The 18,152-nt window shown below is 42.0% G+C and overlaps 1 protein-coding gene across 4 annotated transcripts in view; it reads left to right on the top strand.

Annotated features, from left to right (window-relative positions):
- The first annotated feature begins 2,832 nt into the window (after nt 1-2,832).
- GRHL2 (grainyhead like transcription factor 2) overlaps nt 2,833-18,152 on the top strand; it is a 166,433-nt gene continuing 151,113 nt past the window's right edge. For 2 of the 4 annotated variants that reach the window (XM_043483537.1, XM_043483536.1), the window contains exon 1: nt 3,055-3,468. In XM_043483537.1, the coding sequence (XP_043339472.1) occupies nt 3,449-3,468 (20 nt within the window). In that variant the 5' untranslated portion in view covers nt 3,055-3,448. The other 2 variants (XM_043483538.1, XM_043483539.1) reach the window with 2 other exon arrangements.

The raw sequence follows: 18,152 nt of genomic DNA, 5'->3' as shown, positions 1-18,152 counted from the left end.
GGTGATTACAATGACAGGGGCTTCCCTGGTAGCTCAGATGGTAAAGCGTCTGCCTGCAATGCGGGAGCCCCGGGTTCCATCCCTGGGTCAGGAAGATCCCCTGGAGAAGGAAATGGCAACCCACTCCAGTATTCTTGCCTGGAAAATCCCATGGACTGAATCTTGGTAGGCTACAGTCTATGGGGTTGCAAAGAGTCGGCCACGACTGAGTGACTTCACTTCACTTCACTTCAGGAAATACAGGAGAGGCTTGTGCATCCGGCAGAAAGAAGGGCAGGACTAAAGCACCTATAGGAAAGAAAGAAACTGCATACTGAGTAGTGACTGCTCTGGATCTCTTCTGACCTGTTCTGAGAATATCAGCAGCCAGGAGAATGTGCCCTCAGCCAAGGGATGGCAGATTTTTCTCTTGAGATGCTGAAGAGCCCAGAAAAAAGGACATCTAGTTTCTGATATTTGGGGAATCTTCCTAAGAAAAGATGAACACGATCACCACACAGCAAGCCCATCAGTGAGCAATAACCCTTCCTCCCACCCCTATGTGTAGTTTCCAGAGGGGTTTTAAGATCTCATTCTTAAGTATGAAGCGACAGTCAAAGGTTTGCAAACATTTGATGAAAGCTTCCAACATACTGAAATTTCAGAATATTAGGTAACATAATTATGAAATCTCAGAATATCAGAGATAGAGAGATTATTCTATGAGTTTTTAGGAAGAAAAATTCTAGGTCACAAAGGAATGGGACTCAGGATGGCATCAGAATTCTAAATGGCAACATTGGCTGCTAGAAGATAAAAGAGAAGTTTTTATGAACTTATGAATGAAAAACTTCAACTTAGAATTTGACACTTGGTCAAACTCTTTCAAAAGAAAGAGTTGGAAAAAAAAAAGAAAGTTGAATAAGTTTTACCTTCTGAACCCATTCTTGGGCTACTACTGGAACGTATGCCATGGGAAAAATGAAGCAGCAAACCAAGCAAAAAGTCACAGGACAGAGAAATGGGGCTCTTACTCTAGAGATCAAGGATTGTCCCAAGATGACAACTGAGTAGCAGGTCCAGAGAGGAGCTCATCTCCACTGGAACAGAAACGTAGTGGACTTTTGGAAGGATATTTGGGGGTGTGGGGGGTAGGATTGATTGATCATTTGAAAAATAAATGTGACAGTCATTTGATAGACTTGTAGAAAAAAAATATCAGATGGGAAACATCACAAACTAAGTAAATAGATAAAAGCTTTTTTTTAAAAAAAATAAGAAAACAAGCATAGTACAGTAGTTGGTTCTGTTGTCACTAGTATTTGCACAGTCACTGGACTTCCCTTGTAGCTCAGTGGGTAAAGAATCTGCCTGCAGTGCAGGAGACCTGGGTTTGATCCCTGGGTTGGGAAGATCCCCAGGAGAAGGAAATGGCAACCCACCCCAGTATCCTTGCCTGGAAAATCTCATGGATAGAGGAGCCTGGTGGGCTGCAGTCCATGGGGTTGCAAAGAGTCGGGCATGATTAAGCAACTAACACTTACACTTACTTGACTACTTGCTATGCCTAAGCTGTGAAAGAGATACATTGGAAGAATGGTGGAAGATGAAACTGGACAGGGTTTGAAAGAGCTAAGTCCTTATCTAAGGCAACAGGTCGTCAAAGCACCTGTTATCAAAATTGATAAATCAAGGGATCCCTGCGTAAATTATTAGAAATAGGGAGGTAATGACAGAATGGACTGCTAAAAGTGGAATTTGGTAGCCTCTAGACAGGAGGTTAAGAAGGTACATGAAAGTAGGTATTGCATTACCTTAAAGTATTGTATTATCTTACAAACGACAGTGTGCGTGCTTATACTGTATTTAAAAAGAAAAAAATCCTGAAATTCATTTGTTGAGAATGAAACATGGAGCAGCCAAACCTTGCCTCACAATGTCATGTGCAGGAAATATATGATCCATACAGATTAAAACGGAAGTTATTTCATCTCTGCCAACGTAGTATTAACTCGAAATAAATTATGATAAAATTTCCATGCCCTCTCTATTTCTACAATTAATATGCATGGGCTAGATTACTGTCAGAATTTACACAAGTACTCATTGTTATAAATTACAGGTTTGCAAATTCGCTGCTCTCAACCAGGGGCAACAAAACTGCAAAAAGTCAGTTTCATCCTGAATTGTTTCCGTAGCAACCATATTAAGCTGGAAGGATAAAGCACCTTTGTAGTTGCTGCTTCTATTGAATTACAATGTAAATGTTGAAGCCTGCCTGGAAACGTCAAATGACAAAAGGTTTATGGAAGGGATTCAGTGGTTTGCAGCTCTGCAATCCTGGGCTGCAGAATTGAGATGGAAGAGGTGCGCCTGAGCCATTTGAGTGTCTGCTCAACCAAATTTCTTCATCCCATCAAAACCAGCCACTCCCTATCCGCCGAGGTCAAGAAAGGATGCTGCTGCTGTTCAGTAGCTAAGTCGTGTCTGCTTATCTATTTATAAGTCTAGCCGTCTACCGTATCTTTTGCACATTGGGACATGACATGTTGTTTGTTGTGGATAAGAATGTTAAAAATGCAATTACGTAACAGACTTGGCGATCTTCGTGCTTTTCGCCCCCTCGGAGCACAACGTAAACTTGATTCCCGTACTCTTCTGACACTGTCCAACAGTGTCCTCTTAATGTGGGTATTAAAAGCCTCGTGGTTGTGCTGCGCATTTGATTCCGGTTGGCTTGGGACACCGAGTTCAGCTCTCCTTAGTCCTTCCGTTCGACCCACAATCCCTAGTGGTTGCAGGTGTTGGGTTGTTTTTTTTTTTTTTTCCTGGTTAACTTCTCTCCTTCAAGGTCCCCCAACCCCTCACCCCAGGCCGGCCTCCGGGAAGAAGGGAAACGGAGCACGAAGTCTGCTCCAAGCACCGACCCTCAGCTCCCATGGCCCGCCGCTGGGCTGCAAGCGTGCCGCCGCTCCACTCAGGTAAACTTCGGAGTGAGTTACCTGCACTTGGAGAAGGGCCTTACCTGAGCGCGCCTCTGCCAATGGCAGCTCACCTGAGGGAGCTCCGCAGCCAATCACCGCGCAGCTCGTCCCTCGGGCTCGTACCCTTTAGTGAAAGAATTCAGCTCCTTGCGAGAAAGTTACCTGTGGCCGCCCAAGTCCGCCACTTTCTGCTGTGTGGCTGCCCATTGCCACGATCCGGGAGGGACTCCGCGCCGCCCGGCCGCCTCCGAGCTCGGGCCCCATGTGAGGGGGCCCCCCCCTTATCCCACCTTTCCGGCTAGGTGAGGGCGCGAGCGGGCGAGCGAGCGAGAGTGGTGAGGGGGGACGGAAAAGCAGAATTACCTGTAGCTCTTGTTCTGCCATCTCGGGCGCTCTCACACACCTTCACCTGCACAGACTTGAAAGTCCAGTTTCACCAGAGGCTGAGGCTCCAGGAAAAGGGGAGCGAGTTCATTGGATCAAACATGTCACAAGAGTCGGACAAGTAAGTGGATCACACGCGCCGGCTGCTGCTACTACCACTTTGGGCTGATGGCAACTGGTTTGTTATTTTTTTTTTTTTTAAGTTGCTATTGTTGGTATTTTTTTTCCCCCTTTCTTTTTCTTTTTGATGTATCCAGACTTTTCCAGATTATGTTTCTACCCTGGTTAAGGGGAGAAACCCTGCAAGAATGTGAATGTTTAATATCCCCTTTGGGCCTTGATAGTAAAAGTAGGTTTTCCTCTTTCCTTCCTCCCTTTATGAAAGATCTCAGCCCCGGTCTCCCAGGACGAATCCTTGGATATTGGCAGAGGTTTCGATAGAAGAGGGCGGGAGGCCTCTTATTCCCCCTCTCTTTTAGTTGCTCCCACCGCTTCGGGCTCCGAGGGCCATTTGGAAAATTCAGCTGCGTTCCTTCCATTTGCCCAAAGGGCCTGCTGGAAAAGCGGGTCTTGGCGGCTTTTGTGTGAGCGCAACAAAGAGCCTTTATCCTGAAAGCAGAAACGGCCATCTTCCCGCACCGGGCCGGACGGTGTGCGTGTGTGCGCCCCCGACGGGAGGCCAGGCGCCGGCCGGCCGGGGCCTCGGGGGCCACCGGCGCCGAACCCACCCCCGTTTCCGGGCCTCCCCGCGCCTCCTGCACACCCCCGCATTGTTTGGCCACCTTACGCAGGTGCGGGAGGACGGGGGCCTTTCGGAAATGAGGGGGATCGATTTGACGCCAGGGTTTGTGACACGGTTGGGCGCGAAGGGGCGCGTGCGACTTATGGAGTCACCCCTCCGCCCGGCCGGCCTCCGCCGCCCCGACGGCCCGGGCGCCGCGCGCTGGAGGCCGCCACCTCGGGCGTGGCTAGCGGGACGGCGCGGGTGCGCCTGGCCTCCCCGGGGGACTGTCGCCTGAAAAGGAGGGGAGCCCGGCTTCCCGCGCCTCCTAAGGCCAGCCGGGGGTGGGGGGGGGGGCGCGTCCGCCCCGTCCGGGACGGGAACTCGAGACGCGCCGGGGCACGGCGGCCGGAGCCGCGGGGCGCCGGGCCCGGGTCCAGTCTCGTCCGGGCGGCCTCCCAGCAGGCCTGGCCCCCGCCTCCGGGCCGGCTTTGTGCAGGCTGGGGGAGGTGGGGCCGAGGGCGGGAGCGAGGGGGAGCCGGAGGTGGGTCCCGCGGCCTTTCCTGGGATTCGGTGGCGACACTCCCTTCCCCCTCCTGTCGGGCGCGTCCCCGGCTGGGAACGGGCTGCGTCCTATTGGAGTGCGTAGGGGCCACCTTCCCGCCTTGCCCGGTCGCTTTATCTCGGCGGTGTGGCCACTCCAAGGAGAACTTCCTCAGGGCGCTTCTCCTGGCCAGGTGGCCCTGGACCTTCTCGGATTGAGGGACCTTGAGGGGGGAGCGCGAATGCCTCGCGGACCGATCCAGGAATGGAAGGGACAGTCACGAAAGTTAAGCCCCGGGTAGGGTAGGCGTAGGACACGACTGAAGCGACTTAGCAGCAGCAGGGTAGGCGTAGTTAACATCACAGGCTAGCATATTAAAAAAAAAAACAACCAACTAGGTATTAGTACCACTTTACTCACTAGTGAAAAATGAGCTGCTGCGACTATATACACCGGAGGGATGGACCTAGTTGCAAACGACGAGAAGAGGGCGGGAGAAGGGTAGGACTGGGGAAGTGATTGAGTGTATCCTTGTTTCCTCCCCCTAAATTCTCTTTAACCTTTAAGAACTCACTACTTCGAGTTTGAAAGCTTCAGTAACCAAAAGCCGAGATAGCAGTAGGGTTGTTTTGTTTTGTTTTGTTTTCATCTTCTTGTCAAAAATGGTCGCAAATCTAGTCAATATTGGATAAGACTTACTGTAATTCCTTAATTAAACCATATAACGTTGGTCGCACCCCTTCGTTTTGTGATACAATGAATACTCATACTCATGAATTGTGATACTCATGAATTTAGGGTGAAATCAGATGGGCTTATATTTTAACTGGTTGTACTTAGCACCAATAAAGATAATTTATTTAGTACTGAAGATAAGTTCTAATATAGTCAATAATGTTCTGTTAACCTTGGTGATGGACAGTAACTACATTTATTGTGTGGATAATTTTGTAATGTATTAGTCCACAGGCTTCCCAGGTGGCTCAGTGGTAAAGAGTCAGGGTGCCAATGCAGGAGACTCAGGAGACATGGGTTCAATCCCTAGGTACGGAAGATCCTCTGAAGGAGGAAATGGTAACTCCCTCCAATTTTCTTGCCTGTAAAATTCTATGGACAGAGGAGCCTGATGGACTACAGTCCATGGAGTAGCAAAGACACAACTTAGCCACTGAGCGTGCAGTATATAGACATCAAATCACTATGTTGTGTGCTTGAAACTAATACCATATTGACTGTGAATTATGCATCAATTAAAAATAAATTTAAAGAAAGATGATAAGTTCAGAACACTAGCAATCTAGTTCAGTGTGATACATTACCAAATTTCTATAGCTAAAACTATCTGGGGTTATGTATACTTACATTTAGTGAAAGTAACTTTTATCTAGTCATGGTTTCCAAGACTTCATTTTGTTTCCAGGGAAAAGAAATACTAACAATACCCCAAAGAGACTGTTGAACCCCATTTGCCTCTCTTTGCTGGGACTATGGAGAAATGCTTGACATTAAAAAGTGATTTTTGGATCGTTTTTGCAGATTCTAGCCTAGTTTTCTTAATGTTAATATTCTAATGGAGGGCTGTCAGGATGGGTCCAGGTTTTTATGAGCTTGAAGCTTATGCAATTGTGTGTGTTAGTTAGAGTAGGGGTGAGGTCTCAAAAGAAAAAAACAAACAAACACAAAAAAACACCCACACCAATGAGCCTGTTTTCTGGAGCTTCCTGCCAGAACAAACCGGGATCCTGAAGCTTGAACTTTATCAGCTTCACTGTAAATCTGTGTAGGAGGCCTGTCTGTATTTTCTGGAACTAACCTAAAAGAATACACACAGGATTTTTTTTTTTCTTTTCTTTTCTATAAACCCATCAAAGTGTAGGTAAGCTTTTGGATAGCACATGAAGATAATTCCAGTTAGCAAGTCTGGACTGAAGTAGCATCATCTTTTTTATAGCTGTGAACTTTTCAGATGGAAACGATCTGCTTTTTATGTTCTGCAATGTTGATGCTATCGCTATTTAAAACAAAGTATTTTTAGGACAGTTTGTCTTTGTACATATTTAAAATTTTTCTACTCCCCCTTTCTAACATTTTATGAAGATTTATGGTCTTTGTCAACAAGCATGTATGTTCTAGCAGCACAGTGACGGATTTAGAAACTCTTACATTACTGCCAAAATATTCATAATATATATGATTTATTTGAAACCCACAGGTGTTTTTCATTACCTTTATGTGTTTTCTGATTACTTACCATTTGCAACACATTCAGATAGGTATATAGGAGAATAAAAAGATATATAATGTGGGCTATGTCCTCAAGGGACTTACACAATACAGCAGAAGATGAGACTTGAACAGATATTATATAAGTCCCCCTTCTCCCTACCCACCCCACTTTAGCCTTAGGGCAATTACCTTTAGTCATTTGGTGCATTTTATCTAGGGAGTCCAGTCATAATTCTAGAAAGAAAAATAAACAAATTTATAGATGCCTTATGTGGGTAATCTTTCAATTAATGGGGTGAAACATTTTAATTAATCTTTTTACTCCTTGGTTTTATAAATGTATATGTTTCTATTTGGCTATATACTTTTTTTTTTTTACCATGCCACAAGGCTTGCAGGATCTTAGTTCCCTGACTAGGGATAGAACCTGGGCAAGGGCCATGACAATGCAGAGTCCTAACGACTGGATTGCCAGGGAATTCCCAAAAATATCTTTTAAGATCACAAACACCAGTTAACCATGTCTTCCTCAAAGCACTAAAAATACCCATTCATTTATTCAACAAATATATCTTGAGTGCCACTATATCCTGAACAATGCCATTGATCCTGGCATTAAGATTCATTAGCAAATAGAACAAACTCCCTGCCATCATGGTGCTACCATTGTAGTGTCAGGAAACAGAGGAAATCTATAAAGAAGTAAATGCATAACAAGTTAGATGATGATAAATGCTACAAAGGAAAGCAAAGCAGGCTAAAGGGATTACAAATAATGGGAATTATGTTATATAAGGTGGTCAGGGATGGCCTTTCTGATGAGATGACTTTTGAGCAGACAACTGAAGTGAGGGCTCAAGCACTGAAGATTCTTGGGATAAGAATGTTATAGGCAGATGGGAGAGCAAGTGCAAAGGCCCTGAAGTGGGAGAATGCTTAGCATATTCTAGGATCAGAAAGGAGCCCAGTGTGGGTGAATCAGAGATGTAGACAGACAGCGGTCCCATTAAGTAAACTAACATAATCAGCTCTCTACTTAATAGTCCAGACACTTGTACACTCAAAACCAGACAATACTATACTTATAAATGGTCTTGGCAGTCAAGAGGGTAGTAAATAAAGAATTAGCCAATAGTGTCAGTCTTGCTTCTTTCCTCAGACATCACTAGTTTAATGGCTAGAGTCCAGTGTTAATCTTCCCTGCAATGGATTAAATCTTGCACATGTCTTAATTTAGGGATGAAACAAATGTACACATTCTGGATGACCCTGGGGAATTAGAACTGAAGGAGAGGGACCTGCAAGGTATTGCTCTGACACTCCTGTCTAAACCTCTTATTTTAAGCTGCCACCCTTCCTGGCTGTCTCAATCCTAAATTGTGTGTGTGTGTGTTAGTCATTTATTTGTGTCCAACTCCTTGTGACCCCGTGGACTGTAGCCCGCCAGGCTCCTCTGTCCATGGGATTCTCCAGGCAAGAGTACTGGAGTGGATTGCCATTTCCTTCTCCAGGAATCTTCCTGAGCCAAGAATTGAACCCTGGTCTCCTGCACTGCAGGCAGATTCTTTACCATCTGCGCTATAGAGAAGTCCCAATCCTAAATTAATCTCCAGCAAAATAAGGCTTGCCCTTTCTCTTGTCCTCATTCAATTTCTGCAAACCTGTATCTGTCAGAAAACAGACTGGTCCACTGTGTTCTAACTTGAGACACTGCAAACTGTGCTTTCCTTAGTTTTGCATCTTCAGTGAAATAAACCAATATACAGGCAAAATTAACCTACCTGAAAAATAAGAAACTGCTAGACAATAATACGAAAGTCTAGATTGATTGGGGAAAAAAGGTTGAAGATAATCATGTATGTGCTTAGTAATAGGAATGTCAGTAGGAATTCTTTAAATCACTGCAAACTCATCTGATTACAAAAATATCACCTGAGGCACTTGGTAAAACTACATTCCATGTGCCCCACCTCAGAGCTGTGGGGAGAGGGGCCAGGGCATCTACAATGGATTATTTAGCAAACTCATGCTTTAAGTGAATACTTTAATAAATTCAATTCATAAGCAACTTTTCAGGTGTATATTCGTTTATGTGAAATGAAGTCTGTGGGCTTTGTTTTACCTTCAGTATTACTGCTTCTAAATGATTAGCTTCTGACATTTTTAACTTAGGTTTAAGAGTTTTTCGGAGAAGGAAATGGCAACCCACTCCAGTATTCTTGCCTGGAAAATCCCATGGACGGAGGAGCCTGTGTAGGCCACAGCTGGACATGACTGAGCGACTTCTCTTACTTTCTCTTTTCTAAGAGTTCTTCGCTAAGAGTTCTTAGGCCTTCTCTCAATGTCATTTACTTTCATTGTTTTGCTGAACTGTCCCTTCTGGAAGAATGGGATCCTTTGGACAGGTCATAAATTTCCAGATCTGCTAAACACCTGATTTGGAGTGATGTCACCACAGGGGGCTTCTGCCAGACCCAGAGCTAAAAGGTCAAGCTCAGATTTTAGGCTGGATCCCACTCACTAGGGAACTGAGTTGGCGTTAGAGGGCCAACCTCATCCTTCCATAATTTCACATTAGAGCACAAAATTGGTGTTCATTTTTCTGGGCACAGTTATTTCATTAAAATTAGGTTCTATTTTATAGCACAAAATCAAAGATAACAAATTCTGATCTGTATGATCTGATGTTGGTCCTTGGTGAAATATTTAATGGGATGGTGGTTGCCGTTTCATTTCTAGGGCTGCTTTAAGTATTTAAGTAGGCTGCTTTAAGATGGTAGCTTTAAGTATTACCTTGATAAGATGGCACTAGGCCCTCTGTTGATCTGTAATTAGATCCTATTTTAAACTGACTGCAGAGACTAGGTCACTCAAATGCACCCGGTGCCATCTGATTTAAAGGAGGATTAAAAGTCAGTGCTAGAGCAGTGCTGAAGAGCTGTATCTAGCAATTTGTACTATATTCTGCAAAGTGAAAAAGAGAATTTAAACATATAGTCAAGTAAGTCAAACATACATAGAAACATTTATGCAAAAACACGATCAAAGAACCCCACGAAGTATTTGTTTAAAATCTACAGATACTTTAAACAAGATTATTATTTTGATGTTAGGTTATTAAAACTAGTTGTTAAAAAGTCTTAGGTAACTCAAACAAATGCTTTGGTTCCTCTTTGTGACTTTGATACAACTAGGCATACATTTCAGGTTAAAAAATAAACAGTTTGGTTAAATGGTATTTTCCCTCTCTTATTTCATCCTTAGTCTGACACAATATTTTTTCCCCCATTTTCCCCTCCTTCCCTCCCTCCCTTCCCTTCTTGGTCTGTCTCCTGATGCCACTTTCCTGATTTTTTTTTCCCTCCCATATTACTTGATAGGAATTGACACATGCATATCTTCTGGGCAGAGAGATAAATATGAATCTGATTTTAGATGTTGCTAATTTAGTCAGTGAACTTTGCTGTGTTCTTTTAGCCTTGTAAGCATCGGCAGACCATCCTTGTTACCTGAGCCAAGAGTTAAGATGATGGCTGTAGATGATGCCACCCTACCTAGTTCAAGTCAACTGAGTTTAACCTTGGGAAATGTTTCCTTTTAACTTCTTCTTAGTTTAAGGCAAGCCTTGTCCTAGAGTCCTCACTCATGAGCCCTGCCATTCACTTTGGGGTGTGTACACTCTTCCTTTTCAAAAGGTATTCAAGGATTCCTGCTCAATTATAAAAACATTAGGTCTAAGCTGAAACAGGGTAGTGATTGGTTTGGCAAACGTGTCCAGGAAAAATTCCTTAGCGAGCAGCAACAGGCTGAATAGGAATTTCTGCTTCGGGCCACGAGGATGAGTGGGTTGCTTAGTAACAACAACATATACCTGGGAGTCCCTCAGACAGCTTCACAAGTCTTCAAATTTAGGCCTCCAAAATTCAGATTCATTCTACCCTCCACATGCCCTGTGTATTTTCATCCACTAAAGCAGTCCTTAGTTCCATTTTATTTATTTATCTGTCCATCCACCCATCCTATATCCATCCATCACCAGAAAATTACATTTTGTGCCATGTCTTTTAATGGTCTATGGTAAAAAGGACTGGACTATAAAGGGGCAGGTTGGATAGAAACAGAAAGTACCACCTTAGGAATTTACCCCCACGTCCCACCCCCGTTTATACTGGGAAGAGAATTAAGTGTTTTAGCTTGATGTGTTCTGGGGAGTGGCAGAATTAAAGTAATATTATTTTAAAAAACAGTGTATTTTGATTTGTTACATAAAATACCCATCAAACAAACATTTTTTGAGTGCTATGGAAGGCACTAAAAGAGCTGGTGCATTTCAGCGGATTTTGATGTACATTTTGACAGTCAGTCGGGGTTATGGAGATTGACCATGTATTTGAAATGGGCATTCAGCAGAAAGCCATCGCTGCCTGTGGCGATGAAGAGCCCTTATTTTACTTTGTAATGAACAGGGCAGTGAACTTTGTGGGGTGCACTTTTAAAGTGATCTGACTTCACATTCACTCCCAAGGAAATGCTTCCTTTACAAGTGTGAATGCAGACACCCTCTGGAGCAGAAAAGGAAAGCTAGATTTGCCTGTTGCTTCTTTTTATTTTGGTGCCCGCCTTTCTTCCCGATGCTGAAACTATCTGTATAACAACCCTCCTCCCCCAGAGTCTCTTTTTTTAAGACTCCTGAGTTTAGATCGAGATTTTAGAAAAGGGGGAAAGGTTGAAGTGAAGGGGAGAAGAATGGAGAAAAGAGAGGAAGAAAAAAGGAGCAGAAAGAAACTGTGTTTTAGCCGCTATTGAGCTGCAGGCTTTTCTCAGTAGAGAAGAGTTGCCTGGCTCAGCCTGCAGAGCTGGGGTCTAGGAGATGACCAAGTGCTGTTTGTCTTCCTGGGCAACTGATTCTTACTTGACGCCTTGAATCTGAGATCTAGGATGAACCTTCCAGATCTTACAGGTGAACTTTCCAGACTTTCTAGGATGAACCTTCCAGACCTTCCAGGTCTATGAGTACCCAAGTGTAGGATTTGGAGCTAATCGGGTGGAGAGGGAGGTGGGAGGGGGGATCGGGATGGGGAATAAGTGTAAATCTATGGCTGATTCATATCAATGTATGACAAAACCCACTGAAATGTTGTGAAGTAATTAGCCTCCAACTAATAAAAAAATTAAAAAAAAAAAAAAGTGCCTTAATTCTTTCTTGTATGTTGCACACCAGCGTTGTATGAATTGAAAATCTGAGGTTTTGATAAATTAAAGAATACACTGCTTTTTATGGGTAGGGAGATTGAGAACAGGGGAGGCATTGCCTATTTGCTTCTTAAAATATGAACATGACTGTATGAAATACCTGGTTAAGATTCAGACAGCGTTTCAGTTAGAACACTTTCCTTCCCACGCTCACCCGAAATCATTGGTTTTGGTTCTCAGTTCAGTGAGCCTCAGAAAATAACTGCTTTCTGTACTTCTTGGATCTAACTTTTCAAAGAAGCAAGGAACAAAGGTAGCTTTAGCCTCTTTCCTGTATTGCCAGTAAGATAATTAACATAAGATCAGAGGGTTCTTCTTTCATTATTTTTCACCTGTAAAATGAAGTTGAACTAAATGATCTCTGAGGATAATCACTTACTCCAACATTCTGCGAGTTTCATTTTCTCCCTTCCAGAGGGGTCTGGGCTGCTGGCAGCTCACAGAAAGATGACGTTACCAAAAGAGGACTCAGCACGGTGGGACTTGCTTCTGCTCCCATGCCCTCCCCCACTCAATCATTTTATTTTAGCAAAATAAAAGGTGGTTTAAGATGACAAACAGACTTCTGGCAGGCAGGAGACATTCAGAGGGCCATGCGGAATTCAGAAGGGCATCTAGGCTATGAGATCAATGGTTTACCGAGTGGACCCCTGAACAGCCTCCCTGGGCTGGTAGATAAAGATACAAGAAAATTAGGTAAAAAGCGCTGGTAGTTTCTCAGAGAACTCTCTTGCCAGAGAGCGCCCAGGAAGTGGTTTATTCTGCACAGGCTCGCGGAGTGAGAGGCAATGTTGGAATGCACGGGACACTGAATAAAATTTAGTAAATGGCAAACAGCAGCAAAAAGGACAAAGGGTTCTCCTCTTTGCTCTTCCTGCCCTTTCCTCTCCTCCCCATCCTCCTCCTCCTTCACTCCTCCTCCCCCTTCTCCCTCCCCCCAGCTTCCTGATTCCTCCTCCTCTTAATAAGACATAATTCAGGGAAACCCATTGTCAACCGGATTGCCAAACAAGTGGTTTAATAAGAGTTCAGAAAAGGTATTAAATAATATAAGGACAAGAATAGCACCTGCAGTTTCTCCTCGATTATAAGACAATATATTATTTTGCTCCAGGGCACACAAGTGACTATTCATTTAGGTCAGGAATAAAATCTCCTTTTCTGGTATCCTATTGTGTTATAAGATTTAAAAGTCTCTGAAGTTCATTTTCTCTGTGGCCAGTATTGGTACCAAGACAAAATGGACCATAGCCCCTGGAAGGTTCTCAGGGTGGAGGACTTCTGATAGGTTACAAGGCCCTGTAAATACATTTATGCTTCTTGTACAGACCACGGTTTTTAGCTGCTTTGGCATCTTGGTGGCTAGTTTTAAAACTATGTCTATCTTATACATAGTTTCGAAAACATTTTTCAAAAGGACACATGTTGCAATGGAAATATGGTCCATAACCATGAGTAGACAGTTCACAAAAGCTACAAGTAGTTAATAAGCAGATGGAATAATATTTAGTTTATTAATAATCCAAAAGAAATACAGATGATAGAACAGGGAAGCTCGAGGTTTCCCTGTCAAATGGGCCAAGATTAACAAAATTGGGTTTGAGTAAAATACATTTCTAGGAGGATTATAAATTATTACAAACTTTCTAGAAGACAGTTTGGTTAAAGTGGTTGAAATGGGCCTACCTTTTGACATCTCAATTCCGGTTTTAGGGCTTTATTTTAAAGAAATAATCAAGGATATTAATTGTAGAAATATTTAAAAGAAATATTTTCCTGAAAAATCAGGAAAGCACTAAGTGTCCAGCTACAGAGGATTGGTTTAAATCCTCTGGTAAATCACTGTTCAGTGAGATGATGGGGAACTCTGCAAGCATTATAAATCATATTATGGAAAAATATTTAATAACAGGAAAAAATGTCATGGTGTATTATGTTAGAATGTTTACAGGCATAGAAAACAAAAAAGTATAGTAATAAAACCACAATAGGTTAACAGTGGTTTGCTCTCTGCATGGAGAAATTACAGACACTTTCGTGTCTTATTTGCGCTTCTCTGTATTTTTCTAGTTTGCAGAAGTGAGCTTGTACTGTTTTTGTAATTAAAGAGAACCATTTAAAGGTTCTTTCTAAAGAATAGTCATGTGGCCATGGAGACGTGCAAAAATAGCACACACATACCCTAAATAAAAGGGGAGAGAGAGTCAGCTTGCTTAGTTGTTCCAGGTCCCTCCCTCCTATCCAAGCGTGCCACTCCACTCATCACTGCGGGTACAACACTGTGTCTTTTGCACTATGCCTCACTCACCGGGACACGGGTTGGTCTCAACAACCCTGTCTCTTTGGGTTGGCCCAATTATCAAGTCCAGCTATTTTTCAAAACAACACAAATAGGTGTGGGAGTTTACAACCTCTGTGTAACTTGGAGCTGGGGGGGTCGAGGGTGACTAAGCAGAAGAGAAACGTTCTCATCTACTCTGTCCTGCGCGCCTGCGCAGTTTCCCTTGGAGAAAATTCTCTGTGGGCGGGGCTGCCTCCCAGGCCTTCTCAGACCTTACCTGAGTGCCTGTTCTTGGGAGCGACTCGGTGGTCCGTCCAGTTGTATTTAATCTTTTGCAGGAATAAGGAGAACCCGGAATATGACTTCCTTTGAAAACAAAAGGTAGATGTAGGCACGGTTGAGTTTTTATTAAATTTTTTTTTTAAACAGCAACTTATTTTTTCCATAACATAGACATGCTTTTACCCTGGAGGGCCGAGCCTGTGACTCATCTACCTGCTTCTACAAGCTGGTTCATAGATCATGCCAGACTGCGAGCTGGAGTCTGTTAGTTAAGCTGTGGAGAGATTGCATCACTGGATTTCCTGCAGGCGTCTTTCAGGGTGGTTTTGTCGCAAATGTGAAGTTATTTACTTAACATATCCAAGGAGCATCCACAGCAGGGAACAAAAAGTACAGGAGGTGAACTTGAGGCAGAAAGTGGCCTCACAGAATCACTCAAGTTGCCAAAAATATGTCAGGAAAAAAGCGGCGGTGGGGGTTGGAGAGGGCGAGATTTTAAAAAAATAAGAAACTTTGCCTTCGTGAACAAAACCTAAGCAACCTTCACTGGTGGGAATCAACACGGTTTATGACACAGGAACTCTAAAATATATACTTCTTGGTTGTGGATTCCACAGTGAAATATGCAGTTGTTCCTTTCTCTTCCACCCCAACCTGGCTTCCCCTTGCCCATGCTTTTCTTCTCATATCGCAGAAATTCATCAGGACTTAAATACTGTACCTTACATTTTCAAAAATCATTATCTTCTTTGGACGTTGGAAGTCTAAAGGTGCACATCCTTGTAGGTCTTGTGAGGGGGAGATAAGGAAAGGCCACTTTTTATCCTGTGTTTATCTTCAGTTTTCAGTAAACATCGTAAAAGGTGTGGTTTGTATTCAGCCACACAAAACCACAAATTTGCTTGTTGAGCTTGCCCACAAATCTTGGGACACAGTTCATTTATCATTTCTGGTGTCCTGAAGTTGAATTGACTAGTGATTGTAGCTGTTTCTCTTCTCTTTTCCACATTTAAATTACCCACTCACATGCTATTTTTTGGTTTCCTGGTCCTTCTTAAACAATAAAATGCCTATGTGGTCAATACCCAGGACACATTTAATTGCAAATTGGGAGTTTTCCTCTTGCAGCATAACCCATGGTTAGCCAGGTGAACCGAATTGAACATGCTATGCTGAGCTTTCAGGACTAACCAGATTTTGCCATTTTTGTGCCAGGTATTCCTGGAATATGGATGACATTATAATGTTTTTATGATTCTCAGATTTCTTTTTCATTGTACTTAGTATTTGATGGATTATTTTATAAATCATTGTTTTGAAGCATTTCTGAATGGCCTGCTTTCAACGCTATGGTGCAGGCTGACTTTTGCTGCAACTATTTTATGGTACAGTTTTGTATTTGTAGTGTGTTTTCTTTTTAAAGCATCATATCTTGAGGCCTTTTTTTTAATGATTATGAAGATAATATAAGTTCACAAGTAAAAAAACTGGAAACTAGAGAAAGGTATAGAGAAAACAAGCCACTCATAATTCCTGGGCCCTGACACTTCATATGGGCTTCCCTAGCTGCTCTGTGGTAAAGAATCTGCCTGCTAGTCTGTGGTTGATGAGTTGTGGGTTCGATTCCTGAATTGCGAAGATCCCTTGGAGAAGGAAATGGCAACCCACTCCAGTATTCTTGCCTGGAAAATCCCATGGACAGAGAAGCCTGGTGGGCTACAGTCCATGGGGTTGCAAGAGTCAGATGTGACTTAGCGACTAACCAACAGCAACACTTCATATATTTTCTTGTAGTATCTAACACGTGAATATGATTATAAAAGTATACAAATTATGATCTCCCATTTTTATATCATTCATGCTGTTCTGCGTTTTCTACTTAATGCTGTATTATTGGTGTTTTATTAGTCTCTGAAGTATTCTTCTCTATATCATTTAAAGATGAAATTTATCATCTGTTTTTTTATATTTAGGTTGTTTTGCTTTTTCATTATTATAAATCATGATTCTACATAAATCTTTGTATCTCTGGTTATTACTTTAGAATAGTCTTCTGAAAATACAAGAACAAAAGATAATCATTTTTAGGTTCTTGATGCGTACTTTGAAAATGACTTGTAGATAGGTTGTCAACATTTATGTTTTCTGTCAACAGTGTTTGAGCGTGTCTTTCTCACATCTTGTCACCAGTATATGATAATTATAATTTTTTTTGGTCAACTTGAAAAGCAAAAAAAAGATACAGTTTTGTTTTAGATTGTGTTTTGTTTTAGATATAGTTTTGTTTTGTTTTAGTCTGATAATTAATGAGGTGAAACATTTTCTCAGATGTTTGTTGATCATTTACATTTCTCCTTTTACCAAAGTTCCTGCTCCTGCCTTGGCTGCTACATATGGGTGTTTTGTAGCCCGTCAAGCTCCTCTGTCCATGGATTGTCCAGGCATGAAAACTGGAGTGGGTTGCCATTTCCTTCTCCAGGAGATCTTCCCCACCCAGTGATCAAACCGTTGACTCTTGCATTGCCAGGCGGATTCCTTATCACTGAGCCACTTTTACGTAGCTAAAATGATTAACTCTTTCGTCAAAATTCTGCTTATATTTTTCTCAAATTTTTGGTTTTCATTTAATTTCATGATTTAAAAAATGTTCAAAGCTTTACATTTTTTGATGTCAAATATATTATTCTTGTTTTTTCAAATATATTCTTATGTGTGAGAGTGCTTTCACTGCTTTCAGATGTGGAAAGTTTGAGATCAACCTTTATGGATTTAGCTCATTAAATTTTTTTCTTTTATTTTAGCCTTATTTTTAAGGTTTTTTCAAAAGACCCTTTAAAGATGATTAATTCATACTTAATTTTCAAAAACATTAGAGAATGCAACTACTCTCCAGACTACCACTCAAAAATGTTAATAGTAACACTGCTAACAATTTGATATCTATATTTTCACTTTTTTCTGTGCTTGTACATACTGTATATACAGAAATGAGAGTAATTTATATACTGTTTAGTAACTTAGTTTTTAAGTTAATATTGATCACAAAGAGCTTTTCATGGTGGTAAATGTTTTTAATGGCCCCGAGTTTTACATTGAATGGAAGTGTCCAGATTGATTTAATGAGTTCCCTGTTGAATATTTAAATTTTTCATGTTTTTACTATTAAAGTCAACATTTGGGTGACATATCTAAATCTTAACACACTTCTTAGTTATGTCTTTGTAATACAGTCCAATGAATAGACATCCCTAATCAAAAGGCATCCTCTTTTTAAAATTATCTGGTTCGTATTTCCAAATTTCCACCCAAAACTCCTCTCTTCATTAATACTCCCATAAACAATGTATTTGAAGGAGGATTTCACCTTCCTTTCCTAGCAATCCGTAGTATCCTCTTTATTTTTTAAATTGAAGTATAGTTGATTTGCAATGTTGTATTAGTTTCAAGTGTGCAGCAAAATGATTCAGTTATATATATATATATATATACTTTTTTTAA

The sequence above is a fragment of the Cervus canadensis genome, chromosome 12 (genome assembly GCF_019320065.1).
Source record: "Cervus canadensis isolate Bull #8, Minnesota chromosome 12, ASM1932006v1, whole genome shotgun sequence".
Taxonomy (NCBI): domain Eukaryota; kingdom Metazoa; phylum Chordata; class Mammalia; order Artiodactyla; family Cervidae; genus Cervus; species Cervus canadensis.
This window is presented reverse-complemented; position numbering and strand designations above follow the sequence as displayed.